Below are 19795 nucleotides of genomic sequence, written 5' to 3'. Positions count from 1 at the left end.
TTTACCTCTCTACCTAGGTAAATTTTTATATTTTGATGAAAAACACAAGGGGATAAATCGCTATTTTATTTTTCACAAAAAGACTGTTTGCCTAATTATATTTTCTATAACACAGATACGTCCGTAGATTACAATTTAACCTCTCTTTAGGAGACAACCCAATGAATTGTAACGATCAACCAGTGTAATTAATGGGCATTTAATTACATCAGTTTTAACACTCATTTGTTATTTTATTCGAAATTTATAAGCATGATATGAGTTACAACTTATGTATACTGCATATATATAACTTAATTTGACTTGTTGACATTTCACTTTAAACTTTCTTACCACTTATTCCGAAAGTGAAATCTAGGAACAAAATATCTTGTAAAGTTAATAATACATACCATATATAATAATTGTGAGCCACAGCCACCCCTAATTTGTCATTAACTATAACTTCCTTGGATTGCATTTGAAAAAGTATGCAATATAATATCCTTTAATGATGTAATTAATTACGACATTAATTAAAGTAAATGCTTAAACATGCGAATTGTCTCAAGATAAAAGCTTTTGCCCCTTGTTTCATCACTCTCTTATCTATATCTTATTGTTAAGGACGCGAGAACACCTTATTGGTTTCTCGTAATTTTTAGTCTGTCAATTTTAATATTTAATTTTGAATTTATTCATCTAACTTTCTGCTCTCCCATTTATATTTTGATAATTATTTTTTTTTTAAAAAAAAGTCCATTACAAAATTTAATATTAACTTATTATTTTGTATGTACTTTGTTAAACAATAAATATTTTATTTTTTTAAATAGTATTATAGAATTTTTGCAAATATGCCACAAATTACTAGTCCAATTAGTGTGACAGTAGTGTTGGTAGGTGCACATGATCCCATGAATGTTGTTTTGACACGCATGGAAGTTTGTGTTTAGGAAAAGTTTAATTTTTCCTTTTAAATATATGAGAATTGGGGTCATGTATATATATATAATTAATTGCAGGTTAGCATTATTAATCTTCTCTAGTTTGTTTATATGTCCTTTTCAGCCTGAAATGATTAATAAATCTAATCCATCTTTAATTAATTAATTAATTAATTAATGAAATCTAGTGACACCATAGAAAGGGTCCACCCCTTCCTATATATATATATATAATTATATATTACTTTTTATTCAGAGAATTCAAGAAAAAAAGAAAACATTTAACTCAAATAAAATTTTCCCAAACAGAATCTTGAAAATATTAATTAATTTAATTTCTTGGTTGGTCCAGATGATATATAGTGATTAATTTTGAGTTTATTTATAATAATAATTGTCTAATTAATTAAATGACGCATCGAAAACATAAAAACATATATGTACATTGAGTTGAAATTTCGATTAATATTTCCATTTAATAAGTACGGCTTTTATCCCGACTCTATTATTATCTTTTCACGATTTCTCTAATTTATCAAAATTGAGTTGACACGTAACATTTATAAGGTTGCAATCTGCGCGCATATATTGATACATTCTCAAAAAATTAAATTAATTCTTGTAAGTACGTAAGTCGAACACCTAAGAAAATTAATTGAGAAAAAGAAAAAAAAAAGAGTTAATTAGTAATATTAATACATAGAATAGTAACCTAGGTAGGTAGGTTAATTAATATCCATCGATCTAATCTGTTCCTTACAAAAGAAAAAAGCAACTTTCCGACCAAACCCCATCAAGAAATAATAGAAACAACAAACATCGATCGTCCCACTTTGTCAATTAGTAGTGCATAATTCATTTTCAAGAACTGTAATATATATACATAAATATCTAAAGGTAATTAATAAAACCCATAATTAATGGCATGGACCAGTTTAGCATTATTACCTCATCCTTGGATTATTTGTGTGTGTCTCAACCGGGACATGCATGTAAGTAGCTAGCCGCAAAGTTCTTCCCCTTCCCATGCCTTACTTTCTTTTTCCACAAGAATTTATTACTATCATCATAGTTTCTATTTATTATTTCTGATAAAATGCAATCAAAATTTACTTCATTTATATAAGCAAAATTCGTTTATGTAAGTATATATATATATATACAATTTGTGTAATTAATGAGTATTTTCGGGAAGAATTGGACAGTAAGAATATATATATACTATATATGTTTTAAGATAATTAACATATACTTTACATCAAATATTATAATATAAAACAAGAGGGTATGAAAATTTTACGTAAAGCTGTGTCTCTAGGTAGCTACTTTTTTGTTCTTACAAGGGTTTTTGTGTGGTTAGGATTAAAGTAAATATTTTAATTCATGTTCTTTTCGTTTACATGTATGGTCAGAATTAATTATAGTATTTTTCAATTATCTTTTTTACCTATAGAAATTGTTAAAATAATTAATTTTTAGTAGCTCATTCTCTTGCAACACACTCAAGGAAGGTTTCGTTTTTTTTTAAAAAATTCAGGTGAGATTAATTTTATAATGGTAAAGTATTTGAAAAGCCAAAAAGTGCACATTTTTTATTTGAAAATCGACCCCTTCTCTTATTTATTTATTCTTAGGGTACATATGTTCTTTACTCTTTCTATTTTTGGGTCATAATAATTAAAAAAAAAAAAAAGTACAATTTGAATCTTCTCGAATTTTGGGACCAAAGGCCTACCAGATCAAACCTATGTAGACAGTTTTTTTGGCATCACATTGTCGGATTGTCCTTTGAATTTTCTGTACACCATTTTTCTTGAAATCCACTTTTCTTTTTTTTACTAAAAAAAAAAAAGGTTATTTTCTCCTATCAACGTTTAATTAATTACCGATATTTTACTCGATATTTTATTTATTAGGTACATGAAGAATTACCGCATACGATTAGTTAATTTTAAAAATAAAAAATATACGACGATTATCTAACTACGCAATAATTAATAGACTATATATAGCATTTAGACATTAGGAAACTGCAAATGATTAGCTTCTTGAATTAGACAGTTGGGCTGCTCCCACGTGTCAGCCCATAAGTGGTGCCAATTGGGTAAGGGCGGCGCACCCAACAGACAAACCCTAGCTGGACTGTGGGTTAAGGTTTCAGTGCTTAGCAGAAATGTTGGAAAAGGCAAGAAGTAGTAATTTTCAATAAGGTAAATATATAAACCCTAATAAAGGGGTGGCGTGAGAATTTGGGGTGTCACGCCGCCCAAACAGACCTTTGATCCAATATATACCACCACCCACCCCACGCGTAATCAATAACATGATTTGATCAATATAAATTCTTATCTATATATATATATATTTTCTTGCAATATAATATATGTATGTATGTTTGTGCGTGTATGTGTATTAAGAAAATAATAAGGGAAGTTATAGGAGTGTGTTATGTTTTGTGGGTTGAGTCAGTCACATTCTTCATTGTAATAAAACTATATAATATTTGTACTGTAGCTGTCTCCATCTGCTTATCATATAAATATACATATCCCTCCCTCTCACCACCAACATTTCACTCACTTCATCAATATATACATTCCATCAAACTCTCTACCAATATACACCTCTCTCTCTCTCTCTCTCTCTGTGAAGTTCAAGAACAGAAGGGTTAATTCGGACTTTCTGGTTAGTATTTTCTTGAATTTGAAAGTTTAATGCATGGTTGCATGAGCTAGCTTGCATGTGTTCTTCTCCATATGGTTGTCTTGTGAAAATTGGAATGCGAACTTTCATGATTTTAGCTTAGCTCAAATGCTCAATGAATCAAGGATGTTTGAACTAGGTGGTCGTCGTCTACTCATAACACCGTATAAATCATAAATAGGAGAAGAGTTTAGTATAATTTGTTGTGGAACATATATGTGTAAGAAAAATTGATAAGCTTATGTATGTTAAGAATTAATTAATGATGTTCGGAATTGATAAGGTTATGCAATAAGGGTAGCTAGGTAGGGCTTGTGGGTGTGAAAACACATAGTGCACCAGGAAGCATGGAGTGGAATGCACTCAAAGAAATGAAATGAACGTGCCCCATGTCTCATCTAAAGAGAAGAAAAAGTCAATTTCTACGGCCACCATATATAGCTACCTTAATTCTACTTTTGTCTTAATTCTAGTACTATACATGCAATTGTCATATTATGTTTTGTGGGGTGGGGTGGGGGGTACCACATCTGGTCTGCCACATACTTTCCTGAAATTTCAAACACATGCAGCAAACAGTACTGTTGGGACCATCATTCCATTGTGCTCACGAATGGATATGAAATGAATCATGACAATTCTCACATCAAATTAGAGTTGTGTGAGTTTTACTCTCTTTTCATCAAAACGACTCTTTCTTACTCGGGAAGTAGCTTTTGTAAAGAACAACAACAAATATCTATAGCTTTGGGGATTCACAACATTATTCAGGTTATCATTTTGTATGTTCTAATGATCATCATGATCTCAAAATGAATGAAAGTTATATATATATATGTGTGTGTGTGTGTTCTCTTTCTTGATCTGAAAATCGATCTTTCTCGTGACCTGAAATATATGTTGTACTGTTTAGCAGGATCAAGAGGATAATACGTATCAGGAAATATGGAAATGGAGTCATGTGTGCCTCCCGGCTTTCGATTTCACCCCACCGAGGAAGAACTGGTGGGCTACTATCTCAAGAGGAAGGTTAACTCTCTCAAGATCGATCTTGATGTGATCATCGACATTGATCTCTACAGAATGGAGCCATGGGACATTCAAGGTACGTACGTCCATTATAAGCAGTTGACAGCATCTAAGGTTCTTTTCTTGGACAGTTGCTCATCGTGTGTCTGCATATACATTTCGTTCTTAATTGCTTACAGACAAGTGTAAACTGGGATATGAAGAGCAGAATGAGTGGTACTTCTTCAGCCACAAGGACAGGAAGTATCCGACTGGGACGAGAACCAACAGGGCGACGACTGCTGGTTTCTGGAAGGCCACGGGAAGGGACAAGGCAGTGCTTTCAAAGGACAGAATCATAGGGATGAGAAAGACCTTGGTGTTCTACAAAGGACGAGCACCCAACGGTAGGAAAACCGATTGGATCATGCATGAGTATCGCCTCCAGACATCTGAACATGCTCCTCCTCAGGTACCTCAACCATATACATATATATATATGTGTATATATATGTGTGTGTGTGTGTGTGTTAACTTGAACCTGCAAGCTAAAGGGTTAAATTAATTTGTTATTAGTCTTTTCTACAAGTGCAATGGAGGAGAAAAATGGATGTATATATTGGATATCCATCATTTGTAATAAGTGGCCTAGAATTCGTATATCGACTTCTATTTTATGTGTAGGACGTTTTTCTATGTGGTTAATGATTTCAGACATGACAGCCGTTCTTTCCAAAAGCACTTTCTGAGGTTGAAAAATTGCAGCAGATGTAAGAATATATAACTAAGACTAACTTGTGAAAAAAGGAATGAGAAAGTGAAGTTATTTTAGTGCATTGAGAAATTGGAAAAAACAGTTAATTGATGCATGCTTGAAAAGTTAGAAGCTTATAATCTGATTAGATGAACGCAACAGGAGGAAGGATGGGTCGTTTGCCGAGCATTCAAGAAGCCAAATCCAAGTCATAAACAAGGTTTTGAAGCTTGGAACAACTCTTACTATATCAGGAATAGCAGCAACTACAGGCTCCCATCATACCCAGGCACCTCAACTACTCAGATGAATAATTTCGATTCGTCCCTTATTCATCAGCCATCGTTTCCACCGGAGTGTCTCAAGGCTAGCCACAGCCCTTTTGAAAGCCAAGTGGTTGAGCTTCCAAAGCTCGACAGCCCTTCGATTTCAACGAGTTTTGCAACGAACGATACTAATTTCGAGCATAGTTTTGTAGCCAATGAGGAGACTGAAGATGAGAAGAGCAACTTTGGGAACCAATTCAGTGATTGGAATAAGCTGCTTGCAACTCAAGTCACTGGAGTTCCATCACATGCATACACAGACATGCCCTTACTCCCCCACAGTGATGATGAGTTAGATGCTCAAAACCATTTAAGTCATGTACTTGATCAATGCTTTCCTGACTTGTAGCTAGATAGAGTTTTTATTTAATAATTTGTAAAAATAACAGACTTTTGTCCACTGAAAATCCATCAAAGGGCAAGCTTTTCTTTTTCTGAAAAGTTTCCTTAAGACCAATGCTTCCCCAAGTCGTCGGGACATAGGCTAAATTGTTGATTTTTGATTCTTGACTGTTCTTGTTCTGAGCAAATGTGAATTTCAAATACATGTTATTGCAGTTTGCCTCATGAAAAGTCATTTTTTTTTCAGAGTTTTTACTTATTTGTTTGAGGATCTGATCAGTTTTGTTGTTAGATTCTGTAACATCGATCGATCCATACAAATTATAGAATATGGCGACGTATCATTAATAAGACAAACACAAGGATAAAAGAAAGTGAATATCCTAAGACAGCAATGTCTTTAGTTAGTTCTAATTGAAATACCACATTTTGTCATAACCCCAAATGCTGCAGCATTAGTACTACATTCCCAAACCCTTTCGTCTTTTGCCTCTCCATATATACTTTATTTTGTCTTATTTTCTGCCTCATAAATTGCCAAATGCAGGCCAAGAATTCGATGAGCCTTTCTATCCTATATATACTCCATTCCAGGACTTCTCCAAGGCATACTCACTTCACATATTCAATACTTGAGTTGCTCACAAAGGATTAAGTATGGAGGCCTTCTTACCGTATGTTCTTCCTCTTATACTTCTTCCTCTCTCCGTCTATCTCTTCTCGTTAATCCCTAAAAGGGGTTCTGAAAAATCGAAAAACCTGCCTCCCGGCTCACGGGGTTGGCCTATGCTGGGAGAAAACATAGAGTTTGCCGTGTTAGGCCCTCAGAAATTCGTCAAAGATAGGATGGAGAAATACTCACCGGAAGTATTCCAAACCTCTTTGTTAGGAGAAAAAATGGCCATATTCTGTGGTGCACAAGGTAACAAGTTCCTTTTCATGAATGAGAACAAACTTCTGACTTCCTGGTGGCCACAATCAATGAAGAAAGCCTTGCTGTTCCCTGAATTTGTTGAGAGTAACTTGAAGGAAGTATCGGCCCTAAAACGTAGCTTTCACCACGACATTCTCAAGCCTGAGGCCTTAAAACAGTACATACCAGTGATGGATGCTCTGGCTCGTGAGCATTTGGATAACGACTGGACCCCCAATTCTGTTGTCAAAGTTTCTCCCCTGTCCAAGAAGTACACCTTTGAGCTGGCGTGTAGATTGTTTCTCAGTGTGGTTGATCCAGAGCACATAAAGAGGTTGTCCGAACCCTTTACTCTTGTGACCAACGGGATGTTCTCCGTACCTATAGATTTGCCAGGTACGGCCTACAATCGTGCCATCAAAGGAGGCAAATTGGTGCGTGAAGAGCTGATGAGGATCATCACAGAGAGGAGGAAGGAGCTGACGGAGAAAAAGGAGACCGAGGGTCGTGACCTATTGTCCAAGATGCTACTTGTGACAGATGAAGATGGGCAGTTTTTGAGCGAAATGGAGATTTCTAACAACATCATCGGTTTGCTTGTGGCTAGCTTTGAGACGACGAGCTCTGCAGTGACGGCTGTCATGAATTACCTTGCTGAACTTCCCCACATTTACAAACAGGTTCTTGAAGGTAACAACTAATCACTTCTATATAGCCTCTAACATTACAACAGATTTCTCGTCACTCTCCTGACAAGAAAACACACTGATTATCTTATGGACACATCTTCACAGAGCAAATGGAGATTGCAAAATCAAAGGGCCCTGATGAGCTATTGACATGGGAAGATATCGAGAAGATGAGGTACTCGTGGAACGTGGCACGTGAATCGCTCAGGTTAACCCCCCCTGCCCAAGGAGCATTCAGAGAAACCACAACTGAGTTCACTTATGCTGGTTTCACCATCCCTAAAGGATGGAAGGTACATACAATATCCAAATAACTCAACCATATATCAACTTATCGCCCGTTTTGCTTAACTCTTGGCTCTCTCAACCTGCAGACATTCTGGACTGTGCATTCATCACACAAGAATCCCAAGTACTTCCCTGAACCAGAAAAGTTCAACCCGTCCAGGTTTGAGGGAAGTGGACCGGCTCCTTACACGTTCGTGCCATTTGGAGGAGGGCCACGGATGTGTCCCGGAAAAGAGTATGCTAGGCTTGAAGTCTTGGTTTTCATGCACAATGTGGTGAGAAGGTTCAGACTTGAGAAGGCCATCCCAAATGAGAAGATAGTCTTCCACGCTTCGCCTACACCGGCTTACGGCCTCCCGGTTCACCTTCATCCTCATGAGAAATAAATCCTTCTTGGAGTGTTGTGCCACTGCTTTATACATTGAGAAGATGTGAATTCCATGATACGTTTGTTGTTTTCTGGTTTTTGTTGACAATAATCTGTGAAAACAGAGCTGAAAATGTAAGAAAAAAGAGATGAAGTATGATGAAATGTGGTAGTGTAATATTCTTACTATGTTTCTTTGAGATTAGTTGTTTGTATTTCTCCCAATAAAAGAATGTCATCCATGTTTCCCTTTTATCTCTCTCTCTCTCTCTCTCTTTGTTTTTTATAAGGTAAATTTTGGTCTTCTAAAATGTTGATTCTCCTCAAGCTGTATATATTTCATAATTTTGATTTAATAGAGTTTGAACCAAACTTTCTCATAGATCATCAGTAATTCTATTTAGTTGCAAAAGTAGTGAAAATTCTTACCTACTGTATACCCATCATACATCAAACAAGAAATAAAAATGCAATTTAATGAAGGTATTTTTAATTCTGATTTTTACAATTTAGTCTTAGTAATTTTAGTCTTTTTTTCTTCTAATTTGATTGAAAAATTAGATGTGATATGCACATGACTCAATTAAGTTGTAATTTTAGTCCACTAACTTAGGGGTGTTAGCTTTTTTATTGATTTACAAGATTAAAATTGAAATTTAATTGAGTCATGTACAAACCACATGCAATTTCAGTCAAATTGGCAAGATAATGAAAATTATCAAAATTTTAAAATTGTATGACTAAATTACGAAAATAAATTCGTATAGGGCAAAAAATGCCACCCTCCTTAAGATATAGGACTAAAATGTAATTTTTCTTTACGAAAAAATATATTGCATTTATTTTATAATTAGTTCAGGTATAATAAATTTAATTTAAATTAGAATTTTTCAGTATTAAGTGTTAATTTAGGTGTCAAATTGTAATTATTTTAATTAAGAAATCCAAGAAAAGTAGAAAACAATAAAAGCGCATCTGTGTTAAAAACTTGAAACAAGAGTTGAACAACTCTGTACGCCTACGGCATGCCAATTTGACTCCTATTTCACTCCCATTATTCCTCTCTCGCTCTCTCCTACCTACGGAGAGAGAAACACTGACACACGCTCAATTTTATAAATAATCTCGATTTCTAGGGTTTTTGATGTTTCACATTTACGCCAAAATTATTTCTTTCCTGATCTCTTTATGATATATATAATTGCGCCATAATCCCAACCCAATAATTGATGAAAAATTCCTCCGTTTTCGATCCCATTAACAGAAGTTCCTAATTCCCTCGCAATTTTACTTTTTTCTTTTTCCTTTTTGGCTGGTGTTTTCTTGGATTTTCTACGCCCATCGATTGCCCCACACCGCAATGCTTTTAATTTTTTAATAGCAGGATCAGCCAAGCGCGCGACAATCTTGTATCCCCCTTTTATTCTGGGTGTAATGAAGGTTGAGATCCTACGCTGCTGATAGCTTCCCAGCAATTTCTTGCAATCTTTGTCCACGTTAGCAGCATCGACATCGACGTCGCTTTTCATGGCGGCGCCCCGGATTCTGGTGGTGGAAACTGGTGGTGGCCGGCTCCTGGATAAGGATGAGGAGAAGAATGCCGAGTCTCCCACGGGAAAGAAATATAAGGCGGAGAAATTTCCGCTCTCACGCTGGGAATTCGTGGCGGCTTTTGGTGTATTTTTGGTGTTCTCAACCGGGTTATTCTGCATTTACCTTACCATGCCTGCGGCCGAATACCAGATGCTCAAGCTTCCTCGCAATCTCGCGGATCTTCGCTTGCTCAAGTAAGAGTTGCTTTCTCTCTTCTTCCTTTTTATTAGTTTTCAAGAATTTAATTTATTTTGTAGCTTTTTGTAAGTAATGCGAGACAAGGATATGTGCTGGCAGATTCAGTGGTTGATAGTATGATATTTGATTTTAGTCAAATTGCTATTATTGGGTTGTGAATTTGTATTTCAGAAGTGCGTTAGACTTAATTTCATAGTTGTAATAGTTTTAATATTTAGAAGGATATATTTCTGAGGTTAAAGTGGTTATGTGCGGTATATTATACGCTGAGAATGGCCGGGTTAGAAATTTGGGTTTTTCTTATTCTTATCATATGCTAAGCTTTTATTTTACTGAGGAGTAGCTGAAATATGTTAAGTGGTCAGCTTGAAACTTAGCAGAAAACTAGCAGAGCCCATGCATGTAGATGTATTTGGTTCTAAATGAGGGTGCAAGACATATCAACTGGATGAGTTCTTTCTTTTTCTTGATGCACTATAAGGATGAGTGGGACTTAACACAAAGTAAGAGAACAAAAAATAAAAAAGGTACACCTATGTTATATGAACTATGAACTGTAATATCCCTTGCCCAGATTTTTCAAAACTTTGGTGGTACCTTTCTTGTGGAAGAATGAAAATACAGATTCCCTAAAGATCCAACTCTCTAGCTTCTACTTCAGTTGTATGTACAGTTTCACCATTTGACCAAATAACTACACTTTGAATGAGCATGATTTTGATCTTTCTTTTTATGTCAAGATATGGCCTTGCCTTTTACACCTCAGCTGTGGATTCCCTTCCTCTGAGGCTCAGGAAATTTTTTTTTCCTGTGTCCATCAAATTGTCTGCTGTTAGAGTTTGACAAGGAATTTTAAGTTCTATAATATTTCCTCCCTTTCCTGAAATGTTCCAGAGATCATCTTGCAAGCTATGCTGAAGTGTACCCAGCAAAGTTCATTCTAGGGTATTGTTCAACATACATATTCATGCAGACATTTATGATACCTGGGACAATTTTCATGTCCTTACTAGCTGGAGCTCTTTTTGGAGTTGTCAGAGGCCTTCTTTTGGTTGTCTTTAATGCCACTGCTGGTGCATCATCCTGCTACTTTCTGTCTAAGCTGATTGGCAGACCCATTGTTAACTGGTTGTGGCCCGAAAAGTTGAGATTTTTTCAAGCAGAGGTATCTTGATTTTACTTTTTCCTTACTTTGAAGCTGCTGTATTCACATCTTAGCCATTCTCTGATTTTGCATCTTGTGAATGTTTCTGTTTTGATGTCAGATAGCAAAGCGGAGGGACAAGTTGCTCAACTACATGCTCTTTCTGAGAGTTACACCGACATTGCCAAACCTTTTTATCAATTTGGCTTCACCAATTGTGGATATCCCGTTTCATATTTTCTTTTTGGCAACTGTTATTGGGCTCATTCCAGCTGCTTACATCACTGTCAGAGTGAGCTTCTCCCCCTTTTGTTCTAGAGTTCGTTAATCATATATCTCCTTCTACTTCTTTATGGCTGTAAGCATTAAAGAATGCTATTCAAAAGATGTAGATTAGGTAGGTCATTGTGATCAGACTTGTTCCAGTAGTACAGTTTATTTATTTATTAACTTTTTTTTTTATAATTATTCCAGTTGAATGTGGGAAAACTACTATATCTCTTACATGGAACTTATCTATTTCAGGAATATGAAATTTTGACACATTATGGATATAATTTAACTTAGCAAATAATGGATTATCTAGCTTCTTCTCCATCTTTTTTCCAGTTTGTACTGTTGTCTATCCTTATGCACTTCACATAGTCTCTAACACTGCTGCTGCTTTTTATTGCTCAGGCTGGACTTGCTCTTGGTGATCTCAAGTCAGTCAAAGATCTGTATGATTTTAAGACGTTGGCATTGCTTTTCCTCATTGGGTCTGTTTTATTATTTCCGACCCTTTTGAAGAGGAAGCGAGTATATGAATAGAGCTGTTTATGCATTTCCGCCCATCTCTGTGGAGAAGGGAGTGGGCATACAATGATTTTCTAATTTGATGAAGTATAAGAAACAGGAGCCGATTCTGCGTTGTTTGGGGTACATGTGTAGTGGGAAAGCCTGCTGTTATTCCTTCAGGATATTGCAGTTCCCGACCTGGTTCATCTAGATTACATGGCAGAAACTGTGAATTTATAGTATTAAAAGTTAAGGAACAGGATACTATATAGACGTTTGTTCAAATATCAGCCGTATAGCTGAAATCCATTATGCCCGTAGAATTAGGATCTTGATGTAGGACACAGTGAGGGCTTACAGCAAACAGGTTCTGTGTCCATATGCTACCGCCGTCAGTATCAATTTATATGTACTTGTCCGGGCAGAAACTACACATTTTTCCCCCCAACTTAATGAAACTAGATTCTGAGTTGCATATTCATGTTTTCTGTCTGGGTGGAACAAAAAGGGAACACCCAGGATTTCCCACTCATCGGATTCATATCTTTTTTCTTGTTCTATTTGAGGCTTACCTTGTCTTGAATCTCATGTACCTGTCCAGCAGTGTTCTTAGTCACACCTATTATAGAATACTATACCATAACTGAATTTTAGAACCAGGATACTTGGAGACACATACAATTTACTGTTCATAGTTGGCGTTTGAAAGAGCTGAGTGTAGGGAATAAAAGAAAGATGAGGAATATCAGAAATACATACTACATTCACGAAACACATCGGACAGAAAATCAGAGATGGTCTGTGAAAACAAACGCAATTATTATGGTCAGCCGATGCTTGAAGCAACTGTATTATAGCCAAGAATATAATGTGACAACAGGATTTGAGAATCAAATGTTGACTACAAAGCCCTCCTTCTAACTGGCTTTTTACACAAAATTTAAATTGACCACAAGGCCTCACAGAGCCTACAACATAATCTTCTCAAAAAACTAGTGCGATGTTACAAAATCAGGCATAAACAAATTTTGAAAATGACAATGACGGCTGGGGTGGAATATAACAGTATAACTACTCAAGGGTGACAGCAGGTGAGTCTTGGTACCCTGTGATACTTGTTATTCTTATCCTTGTAATAGGCTGCATAAGTAAAAATACAATGGTAAGTACCCAAAAATTGCATGAAAAGTACTAAAACATGTCAGAATTCATTTTTTTTTCTTTGGCATTATGAATATGTGGATCAGAAACTTAACTTTAAATGACGTTAGTTTGCAACACAGTCTAATTGGGATTTTTAAGTAAGCTATAATCTATTATACCTGTCTGTGCCCAATATTTCTTCTGTAGTTCTTCTTTTTCTTGTACTTGAAGACAATGACCTTCTTATCCAATGTCTATAAGGAAAAATCACAGATAAGGTGATGGCAATAAATTGAAAATATATACAAGAGAATAGTCTGAAACAGAATCATACTTGCTCTTCGACAATGGCATGGACTGTGGCGTTTGGCACAATTGGTTTTCCAATGTATGTGCTTGTTTTTGTTCCCACCAGCAAAACTTTATTTAAGGTTATCTGCATGGAATCACATTTTCGTACAATTATCACTGATATTCTTAAAACATATAGTCAGGAAAAAAGATTAGACCAATTAACAGTAAGTATGAAGGTTGTAATCAAGTCTGCAGAGGGAAGGTAAAGGCAACAACCGAAAGTAAGCGCAGTTATTCATATACAGAAAACATTTCTGGAGCAATGCTACAAAGAGGAAAATTCCATGATTATAATTATCTAACATGATACACATGCTTAGTCTCATATTTACATTCTATACATGACCCATAGCACATCTGAACTGATCAGATTGACGGCATTCATAACCCAGTGCATAAATGCTTCTTACATTTTTTTAAGAAAAGGGGTAACACTTACCTTGTCGTTTACATTTGCACCCTTAAGCCTCTGCGTGTAGATGAAACGTCCAGGGAACACAATGTATTGCCTAGATCCAACCTAAGCAATTAAACACGAGAAGAAGTCTTAAGTCAACTTCTAGATTCAAAATATAATCATGTATGCAGTTAAATGACAATCAGGACAATTATATGAACAACTTGCAATATCAGTAGGAAAAAGGATACTTTTAGCAACGGAGACTAGCAACACAATATCCGGGCATCAGCAATAGTTCAGTCGTCCAGGGCTAAGAAACAGACCAACAAACTTCTTACACATCAACAACGATGTGAAAGCTGTTCAGGCATTTGATATTTCTTCATCAAACTTTCTCCAAAAAGAATAATCTAAAAAATTAAAGAAAAAGAAGCTAAACCGAAGAAAGAATTTCAAAGAATCTTAACCTAGGTAGTGTTTGGCATCAAAGAATTGAAGTCTTGGAAAGTGAACTTGCAAATCTTCAAAGTTGAATAGATTTTCATCAATTCCAATTGCAAGATGCCCAACTTTATGCATCCATAAACTTACAAGTCTTCATTTTGAAACCTACGATAGGCTGGGAAGACGACGTTGCCTAAACGAAGGATCACTAAATTACAAAAGTAACCATTTGAAAGATGTAAAAATACAAACTAAAAATGAAATGCACAACTAAACAACTATTAAAGGGAAGACATATGAATAAAACTCGACGTCTTTTGGCCCTTGACAGACGAAAATCCCATGAAAAGATAAAACTAAAAGCCAATACTCTTCTATGCCGATAACAAGAAAAAACTAATATTTACATCTTGACGCCTCTGAACCCTTCCGAATTGCACATATAAGGAGCAGAATTTCTGCATACACAGACAAATTCATGTGCATTCCAAAGAAAGATAAAGGGAAATATTTAAAAAAAAAAACACACACACACACACACAAACTACGCCATCATAAATAGCTATAGAATCCCCTCCAACGCAGAAATTCCAATAAATACCAAACGATAAGTAAAGACACTCGCACACGCACACACTACTCACCATCACAACAGCAAAAACTTCCTCACGCTTTGGCTCCGTTGTTTCAACAGCGGGCTCAGCTTCCGTGGCTGCATTATCAGCTTCTGGTTCGCTTAAAGAAACTTCAGCTACTGTATCAGTTGATTTTGGAGCAAAAGATAATGCGGGATGTGTGCGCGAGGTGAGCGTCAGAGACGAGAGAGGGTGGGAGAGAAAAGAAAGATTGATTCTTGAATGAGAAAAGGGTGTTGGAGTCTGATTGCGATGTTGAAGCTTTGGAGTGAGAGAAGAACAGAGTGAGAGGGCAGCTGCCATTGTTGAGTTTGAGAATTGAGCTTTCTGTGCTTTCTGGATGTCTCGTTATCCTATCCATTGCTCTACGACCTAAATGACATTTTTGCCCTCGTCGTGAGAATAGGCCGGATCCAAGAAGGCTAAAAATGATGCCCGGGTCCAGATCCAAATCCACTACACATATACTTGAATAAGGTGTGTTATTCGTTGTGTAACTTGTGTTTGATTGAGTTGGCGTTACCTCGTCTCAGTGACGTAAGGTCTTGAGTTCAAAATCAAGTTCCACACCCCAACCCCAACCCCAACCCCAACCCCGTTGTAATAAAAGAAAAAAACAGGTATGTTATATCTTATATATGCACTATTATTACATCAAAATTGTGGAATTTTGATCATTAGTTTTTTAGGTTTAGTTACACTTAGGCTTCCCCAAAAAGGTGAATTTATACTTTTTTTCAAAAAAAAATTAAAATTACATTTATACCCCATTCGAAAATTCACAGATTAAATATGATCCACTCTCATCATGGTATGAACCTTAGTCCATATATATATTACATTTATCTTCTTACAAGGACAATCATATACATTAGAATATTAAAAAGAGGGGCAAAATTAAAAATTATGTAACTATTTTTGTTGATGTCAGCATTTTTAGTCCAAATTTTAATGGAAGGGGATCATATGTAAATAAAGAATTTTTGGAAGGGGTGTAAGTATAATTTCACATTTTTGGAGGGGGTCTAAGCATAATTAACCATTTTTTTTTTATGTATGATAATTGTAAGAAAATGATAATACTCATAGCAAGAGTTTCTTGTTTGTATAATTACTATGGTTGTAATGAGTCATCCCAAAACAACAGGAATTGTCCTAATAAGTGTACATATAAACATATGTAAGTGACTTGAGATGATTCTTCTTCCTCCACTACTACAATTACATGGAACATTAGTAGTCAGTGGACTTTGTGTACTGAGGATAAACTGTACTAGGAAACATTTGCACAATGCCAAATTGGTTCAAGATCATTACAGGTCAGAAAAACATATACAGGAGATGTTTGTCTCCATTTTTACTCCCCCTCCTTGGGTTTACCTTGGAGCGCATCTGCTAAGTTGAAATTCAAATTGCCTCTCATGGTTCTGGAGCCAATCCCAGGATTACCCTTCCTCATCATTGCAGCAAATTCTCCGTAGTCTATACGCCCGTCCTGCGTAGAATTTGAGTCCAACTTTCAAGACTATTGTGATTTTTTTCAGTTGATGATACTTTGCAATGACCTACTGAAAACTTACGTTGTCTGTGTCGATTTCTCTAATGATTTCTTCTAGTTGGACGTCTCCAAGGCCGAACTCTTTGCATGCCTGTTGAAGCTCATCAATAGTGATGTAACCGCTGCCATCTTTGTCGAAGAAGGAGAAAGCAGCATGAAGATTTTCCTCCCTTTCCATCTTGTTCAAATGTAAGGTTGCAGCCAGGAACTCTCCGTAGTCTATAGTCCCGTTGTTGTCGATATCAGCCTGAAAGAGAATAAATGCAGCCATGCAAGTGAGATTGATCCTGTCATTTGATATAGATTGTAACTTCGGCTTTTCATTACTAAACAAGAAATATACCGCCTCCATTAAGGCCTTGATATCGGATTCCATTAGTTCAGAGCCCACTCTTCTCAAACCGTGTTTTAATTCATCAAAAGTTATTGTCCCGCTGTTGTCTGTATCAAGCATTTTGAACAACTGTCTCAGTCCACCGATCTCTTCTTCTGAAAGTCTTTCTGCTATAACCTGCATGCACATTGTTTACAAGAATGCTGCTTCATGTCTGTGTCACAAGATGCACAAATGATCTTTAAAATGGATATACAATGTAAGAACAACTTTCTTCTTGTTTGCATATTTACATAAAGAACAACAATGAATAGGAAATTTGATGATTATTTCATGAACCAATCTAACTAGTACAACCAAATCAGAAATATAGATCAGATGGAAACATACACGGAGAGCCATCTTCTTCAGTTTGTTCATCGCAGAAAATTGCTTTAGCCGCGTCAATACTGCAGATCCCAAAGGTTTGTCTGGTGCAACTGTGTCATCCACGATCCAAGGATGGCCTATTACAAACCCAATTTTCGGTATGATGAATAACAGGACTATGAAGTAATTAACAAGGATAGACAAGGCCCAAAAGTTGATACTGTCTTAATTCAAGATGATCCAAGTGTATGACTTACAGAGGACTTGATGGGCAGTAATTCGACTTCTGGGGTCTCTAGTAAGCATCTTTCTTACAAGGTCCTTTGCACTTTCTGAAATGTGAGGCCATGGTTCAGATTCAAAGTCTATCTTGCCTTTCAAGATTTGTCTGAAGATTCCGTTATCCGTTTCTGCAAGTTGAGAATTTGGGTGAAGGAAGTATTGACAACAGAGGAAAAAAGATGAAACTATTTGCAAGTCTGGAGCAAGGTAAGGCTTACCGGCCCAGAAAGGTGGAACGCCACATAATAATATGTAGAGAATAACACCGGCACTCCACACATCTGCTTCAGGTCCATAGTATTTGTGCAACACTTCAGGTGCAACATAATAAGGACTTCCAACGACATCAGAAAGATATTGCCCTGTAGACATCAACCGTCCAAGCACTTTCATGATTTTATCTTAATCAATATATGTAAATCAACAATCTACCGTTGATAGATCTCAAAGCTATCATTATAGCTTCACAATCAGGCTCCATTTTCTATCTTTCTTTCCCCCATTATGTACATTAATGTGAATACAAACTCTATTGGTAATTGACCACATTAGCCACTTTAGTTTCTGTGTCCCATTTGCGCTATACTAAATCATCACCCCCATTGCCCAGAAATTGATCAGAGATCAAGTCAGCAAATTCTTGGCCACATCATAGAAAGAAACAGATCCCATCTCTGACCTCTCTGAAGCCACACCGTTTCCAACAACTAATACCAAATCATATTGCAAAATCAGCCAAAAAGAGAAATAAAATGGATCAGACATACCAGGCTTATAGAAAACGGACAAGCCAAAATCTGTGGCCTTAAGCTTGGCATCCTCATCAGGAGTGTCAAAAAGGAAATTTTCTGGCTTGAGATCTCTGTGCATGACCCCTAGAGAATGGCAAGCCTCCACCACACCAACAATGGTTTTCATTAGCTGAGCAGCCTTTCTCTCACTGTAATGCCCTTTCTTGACAATCCTGTCGAAAAGTTCACCCCCACCACACAACTCCATCACCAAATGCACAAACATAGTGTCCTCATAAGTCCCTTTGATCCTGACCACACTCGAGTGCTCCGACAAGTGGTGCATTATCTGGATCTCCCTCCAAACATCGTCATAATCTTCCTTACATAAAAGCTTGCGCTTTGGGATGGATTTGCATGCGTATTCTTTTCCGGTACCCTTTTCTATACAATGGAAGGTTGTGCCAAACTGTCCTTGGCCTAGTTTCCTTCCCACACTGTAATGATCTCTGAGCCTTGGTGTTTGATATGGAAGGACTGTTGATGAAATCTTGGAGGATGATCCGGCAGATTGTTTCTTCATCTTTTTTGTCTGTTTTTCTTTCCTCTTTTGCTTCTTGAATTTGGATTGGAGAAATTAGGAAGAAAAATCTCAATATTGGTTGTGCTTCTCCATTTATGATGAGAGTTTCTTCTTCCCTTTTTCTTGTTCTTTTTTGGGGTGGAGGGTAGGAAAGTATAACTAACATTTGGTTTTGGGTCAACAGAAATTGGCGGGGTTTGTGGTGTCCCTGCACTTTGGGCTTTGAATGGAAAGTTGTGTGCTGTCGCCCAACTCTTTTTGCTTATTCGACAAAATATAGAAAATTTATGCACGCCATTCATCTAACTTTAATATTCTCTCATTAAAAAGACTTTAGATAATAATTGAAAGAAATAAAATTATTCTGGGACCGATGATTCATGCTCTACTAGGATTTTCAATTCATGGACCCTGTCAACATATCGTTCATCATGCATCCGTAGGAGCCTGCATGTTTTTTCTGTTTAAATGCCATTTTCTTCGCACCTCTCTTAGTTGCTAGACAGGATTGAAGTTTTACGTCTATAGTTGTCACCATCGAGCATTCATGTACTCTTTTCTTTCCTTTCTCATGTTTTGCGACACATTCTTGACATTGTATGCAATGATTGCATCTTAATGTCTGAACGAATCTCAAGATCAATCACTGTCCATTTATTACTTGGCTTTCATCCTGCACTAATTGACTCTAATTAATTGTCCAACTTCTCAGCGTTCTTTGTACGTACAAAGAATAATTAACATCCCTGAGTTGTATTAGTTCAACCAAGATCAATTTTCCAGTGCCTGCTGACAAAATGAAATGGACTGATTTATCATGGAAGTAGAATGCTGAAGGCTTCTGCCCTATCTTTCCACATTCAGCTCAATCATGCCAATTTTGGGAGTTTCAATTCAAGCAGAGTTGCCAACCCCACAAAATTTAATAGTTTAG

The 19795-nt window shown here is 36.4% G+C and overlaps 5 protein-coding genes across 9 annotated transcripts; 3 read left to right on the top strand and 2 right to left on the bottom strand.

Moving 5' to 3' along the window:
• Positions 1-3378: 3378 nt before the first annotated feature.
• On the top strand, positions 3379-6304 carry LOC105177634 (NAC domain-containing protein 30). 3 transcript variants are annotated; one of them, XM_020692044.2, is made up of 4 exons: positions 3379-3611; positions 4546-4734; positions 4838-5109; positions 5554-6304. In XM_020692044.2, the coding sequence occupies exons 2-4, from the start codon at positions 4575-4577 to the stop codon at positions 6064-6066; spliced, it is 945 nt and encodes a 314-aa protein (XP_020547703.1). In that variant the 5' UTR covers positions 3379-3611; positions 4546-4574; the 3' UTR covers positions 6067-6304. The 3 variants fall into 3 exon arrangements, with proteins under 3 accessions (XP_020547703.1, XP_020547704.1, XP_011099157.1); XM_020692045.2 differs by having other exon boundaries at positions 4543-4734; XM_011100855.3 differs by lacking the exon at positions 3379-3611 and adding an exon at positions 4242-4400.
• Positions 6305-6716: 412 nt separating this feature from the next.
• Positions 6717-8486, top strand: LOC105177626 (beta-amyrin 6-beta-monooxygenase-like). The gene is made up of 3 exons (XM_011100842.3): positions 6717-7662; positions 7767-7954; positions 8036-8486. Exons 1-3 carry the CDS (start codon positions 6717-6719, stop codon positions 8333-8335), a joined length of 1434 nt encoding a protein of 477 aa, XP_011099144.1. The 3' UTR covers positions 8336-8486.
• An 833-nt stretch (positions 8487-9319) lies between these two features.
• On the top strand, positions 9320-12503 carry LOC105176034 (putative membrane protein At4g09580). The gene is made up of 4 exons (XM_011098714.3): positions 9320-10103; positions 11002-11272; positions 11373-11543; positions 11930-12503. Exons 1-4 carry the CDS (start codon positions 9844-9846, stop codon positions 12059-12061), a joined length of 834 nt encoding a protein of 277 aa, XP_011097016.1. The 5' UTR covers positions 9320-9843; the 3' UTR covers positions 12062-12503.
• Positions 12504-12845: 342 nt separating this feature from the next.
• On the bottom strand, positions 12846-15373 carry RPL21C (Ribosomal protein L21). Its single transcript, XM_011098702.3, has 5 exons — positions 15014-15373; positions 13965-14045; positions 13506-13607; positions 13351-13425; positions 12846-13168 (listed from the first exon to the last, which is right to left on the bottom strand). The coding sequence occupies exons 1-5, from the start codon at positions 15305-15307 to the stop codon at positions 13100-13102; spliced, it is 621 nt and encodes a 206-aa protein (XP_011097004.1). The 5' UTR covers positions 15308-15373; the 3' UTR covers positions 12846-13099.
• A 781-nt stretch (positions 15374-16154) lies between these two features.
• On the bottom strand, positions 16155-19677 carry CDPK2 (calcium-dependent protein kinase 2). 3 transcript variants are annotated; one of them, XM_011098690.3, is made up of 7 exons: positions 18315-19220; positions 17766-17909; positions 17523-17675; positions 17287-17402; positions 16906-17073; positions 16585-16809; positions 16155-16499 (listed from the first exon to the last, which is right to left on the bottom strand). In XM_011098690.3, exons 1-7 carry the CDS (start codon positions 18859-18861, stop codon positions 16362-16364), a joined length of 1491 nt encoding a protein of 496 aa, XP_011096992.1. In that variant the 5' UTR covers positions 18862-19220; the 3' UTR covers positions 16155-16361. The 3 variants fall into 3 exon arrangements, with proteins under 3 accessions (XP_011096992.1, XP_088733574.1, XP_020547702.1); XM_088877448.1 differs by having other exon boundaries at positions 17523-17909; positions 18315-19677; XM_020692043.2 differs by having other exon boundaries at positions 16585-17073; positions 18315-19677.
• Between the last annotated feature and the right edge of the window lie 118 nt (positions 19678-19795).

This window comes from Sesamum indicum, linkage group LG2 (assembly GCF_026168435.1).
Source record: "Sesamum indicum cultivar Baizhima isolate 11 linkage group LG2, ASM2616843v1, whole genome shotgun sequence".
In the NCBI taxonomy this organism is placed as follows: domain Eukaryota; kingdom Viridiplantae; phylum Streptophyta; class Magnoliopsida; order Lamiales; family Pedaliaceae; genus Sesamum; species Sesamum indicum.
The sequence above is the reverse complement of the archived record's forward strand: the minus strand, read 5'-3'. Positions and strand labels throughout refer to the sequence as shown.

Excerpts from the sequence above, each read along its gene's own strand:
- LOC105177634 (XM_020692044.2), top strand. The coding sequence starts at position 4,575 with ATGGAAATGGAGTCATGTGTGCCTCCCGGCTTTCGATTTCACCCCACC. Across the intron at positions 4,735-4,837 it reads GGAGCCATGGGACATTCAAG|ACAAGTGTAAACTGGGATAT; the intron begins GTACGTACGTCC and ends AATTGCTTACAG. Across the intron at positions 5,110-5,553 it reads CTGAACATGCTCCTCCTCAG|GAGGAAGGATGGGTCGTTTG; the intron begins GTACCTCAACCA and ends TGAACGCAACAG.
- LOC105177626 (XM_011100842.3), top strand. The coding sequence starts at position 6,717 with ATGGAGGCCTTCTTACCGTATGTTCTTCCTCTTATACTTCTTCCTCTC. Across the intron at positions 7,663-7,766 it reads TTACAAACAGGTTCTTGAAG|AGCAAATGGAGATTGCAAAA; the intron begins GTAACAACTAAT and ends ACATCTTCACAG. Across the intron at positions 7,955-8,035 it reads CCATCCCTAAAGGATGGAAG|ACATTCTGGACTGTGCATTC; the intron begins GTACATACAATA and ends CTCAACCTGCAG.
- LOC105176034 (XM_011098714.3), top strand. The coding sequence starts at position 9,844 with ATGGCGGCGCCCCGGATTCTGGTGGTGGAAACTGGTGGTGGCCGGCTC. Across the intron at positions 11,273-11,372 it reads TGAGATTTTTTCAAGCAGAG|ATAGCAAAGCGGAGGGACAA; the intron begins GTATCTTGATTT and ends TTTTGATGTCAG. Across the intron at positions 11,544-11,929 it reads CTGCTTACATCACTGTCAGA|GCTGGACTTGCTCTTGGTGA; the intron begins GTGAGCTTCTCC and ends TTTATTGCTCAG.
- RPL21C (XM_011098702.3), bottom strand. The coding sequence starts at position 15,307 with ATGGCAGCTGCCCTCTCACTCTGTTCTTCTCTCACTCCAAAGCTTCAA. Across the intron at positions 13,608-13,964 it reads GTGCAAATGTAAACGACAAG|ATAACCTTAAATAAAGTTTT; the intron begins GTAAGTGTTACC and ends GATTCCATGCAG. Across the intron at positions 13,169-13,350 it reads GAAATATTGGGCACAGACAG|CCTATTACAAGGATAAGAAT; the intron begins GTATAATAGATT and ends TTACTTATGCAG.
- CDPK2 (XM_020692043.2), bottom strand. The coding sequence starts at position 18,861 with ATGAAGAAACAATCTGCCGGATCATCCTCCAAGATTTCATCAACAGTC. Across the intron at positions 17,910-18,314 it reads GTCCGTTTTCTATAAGCCTG|GGCAATATCTTTCTGATGTC; the intron begins GTATGTCTGATC and ends TGATGTCTACAG. Across the intron at positions 17,074-17,286 it reads TGAAGAAGATGGCTCTCCGT|GTTATAGCAGAAAGACTTTC; the intron begins GTATGTTTCCAT and ends ATGTGCATGCAG.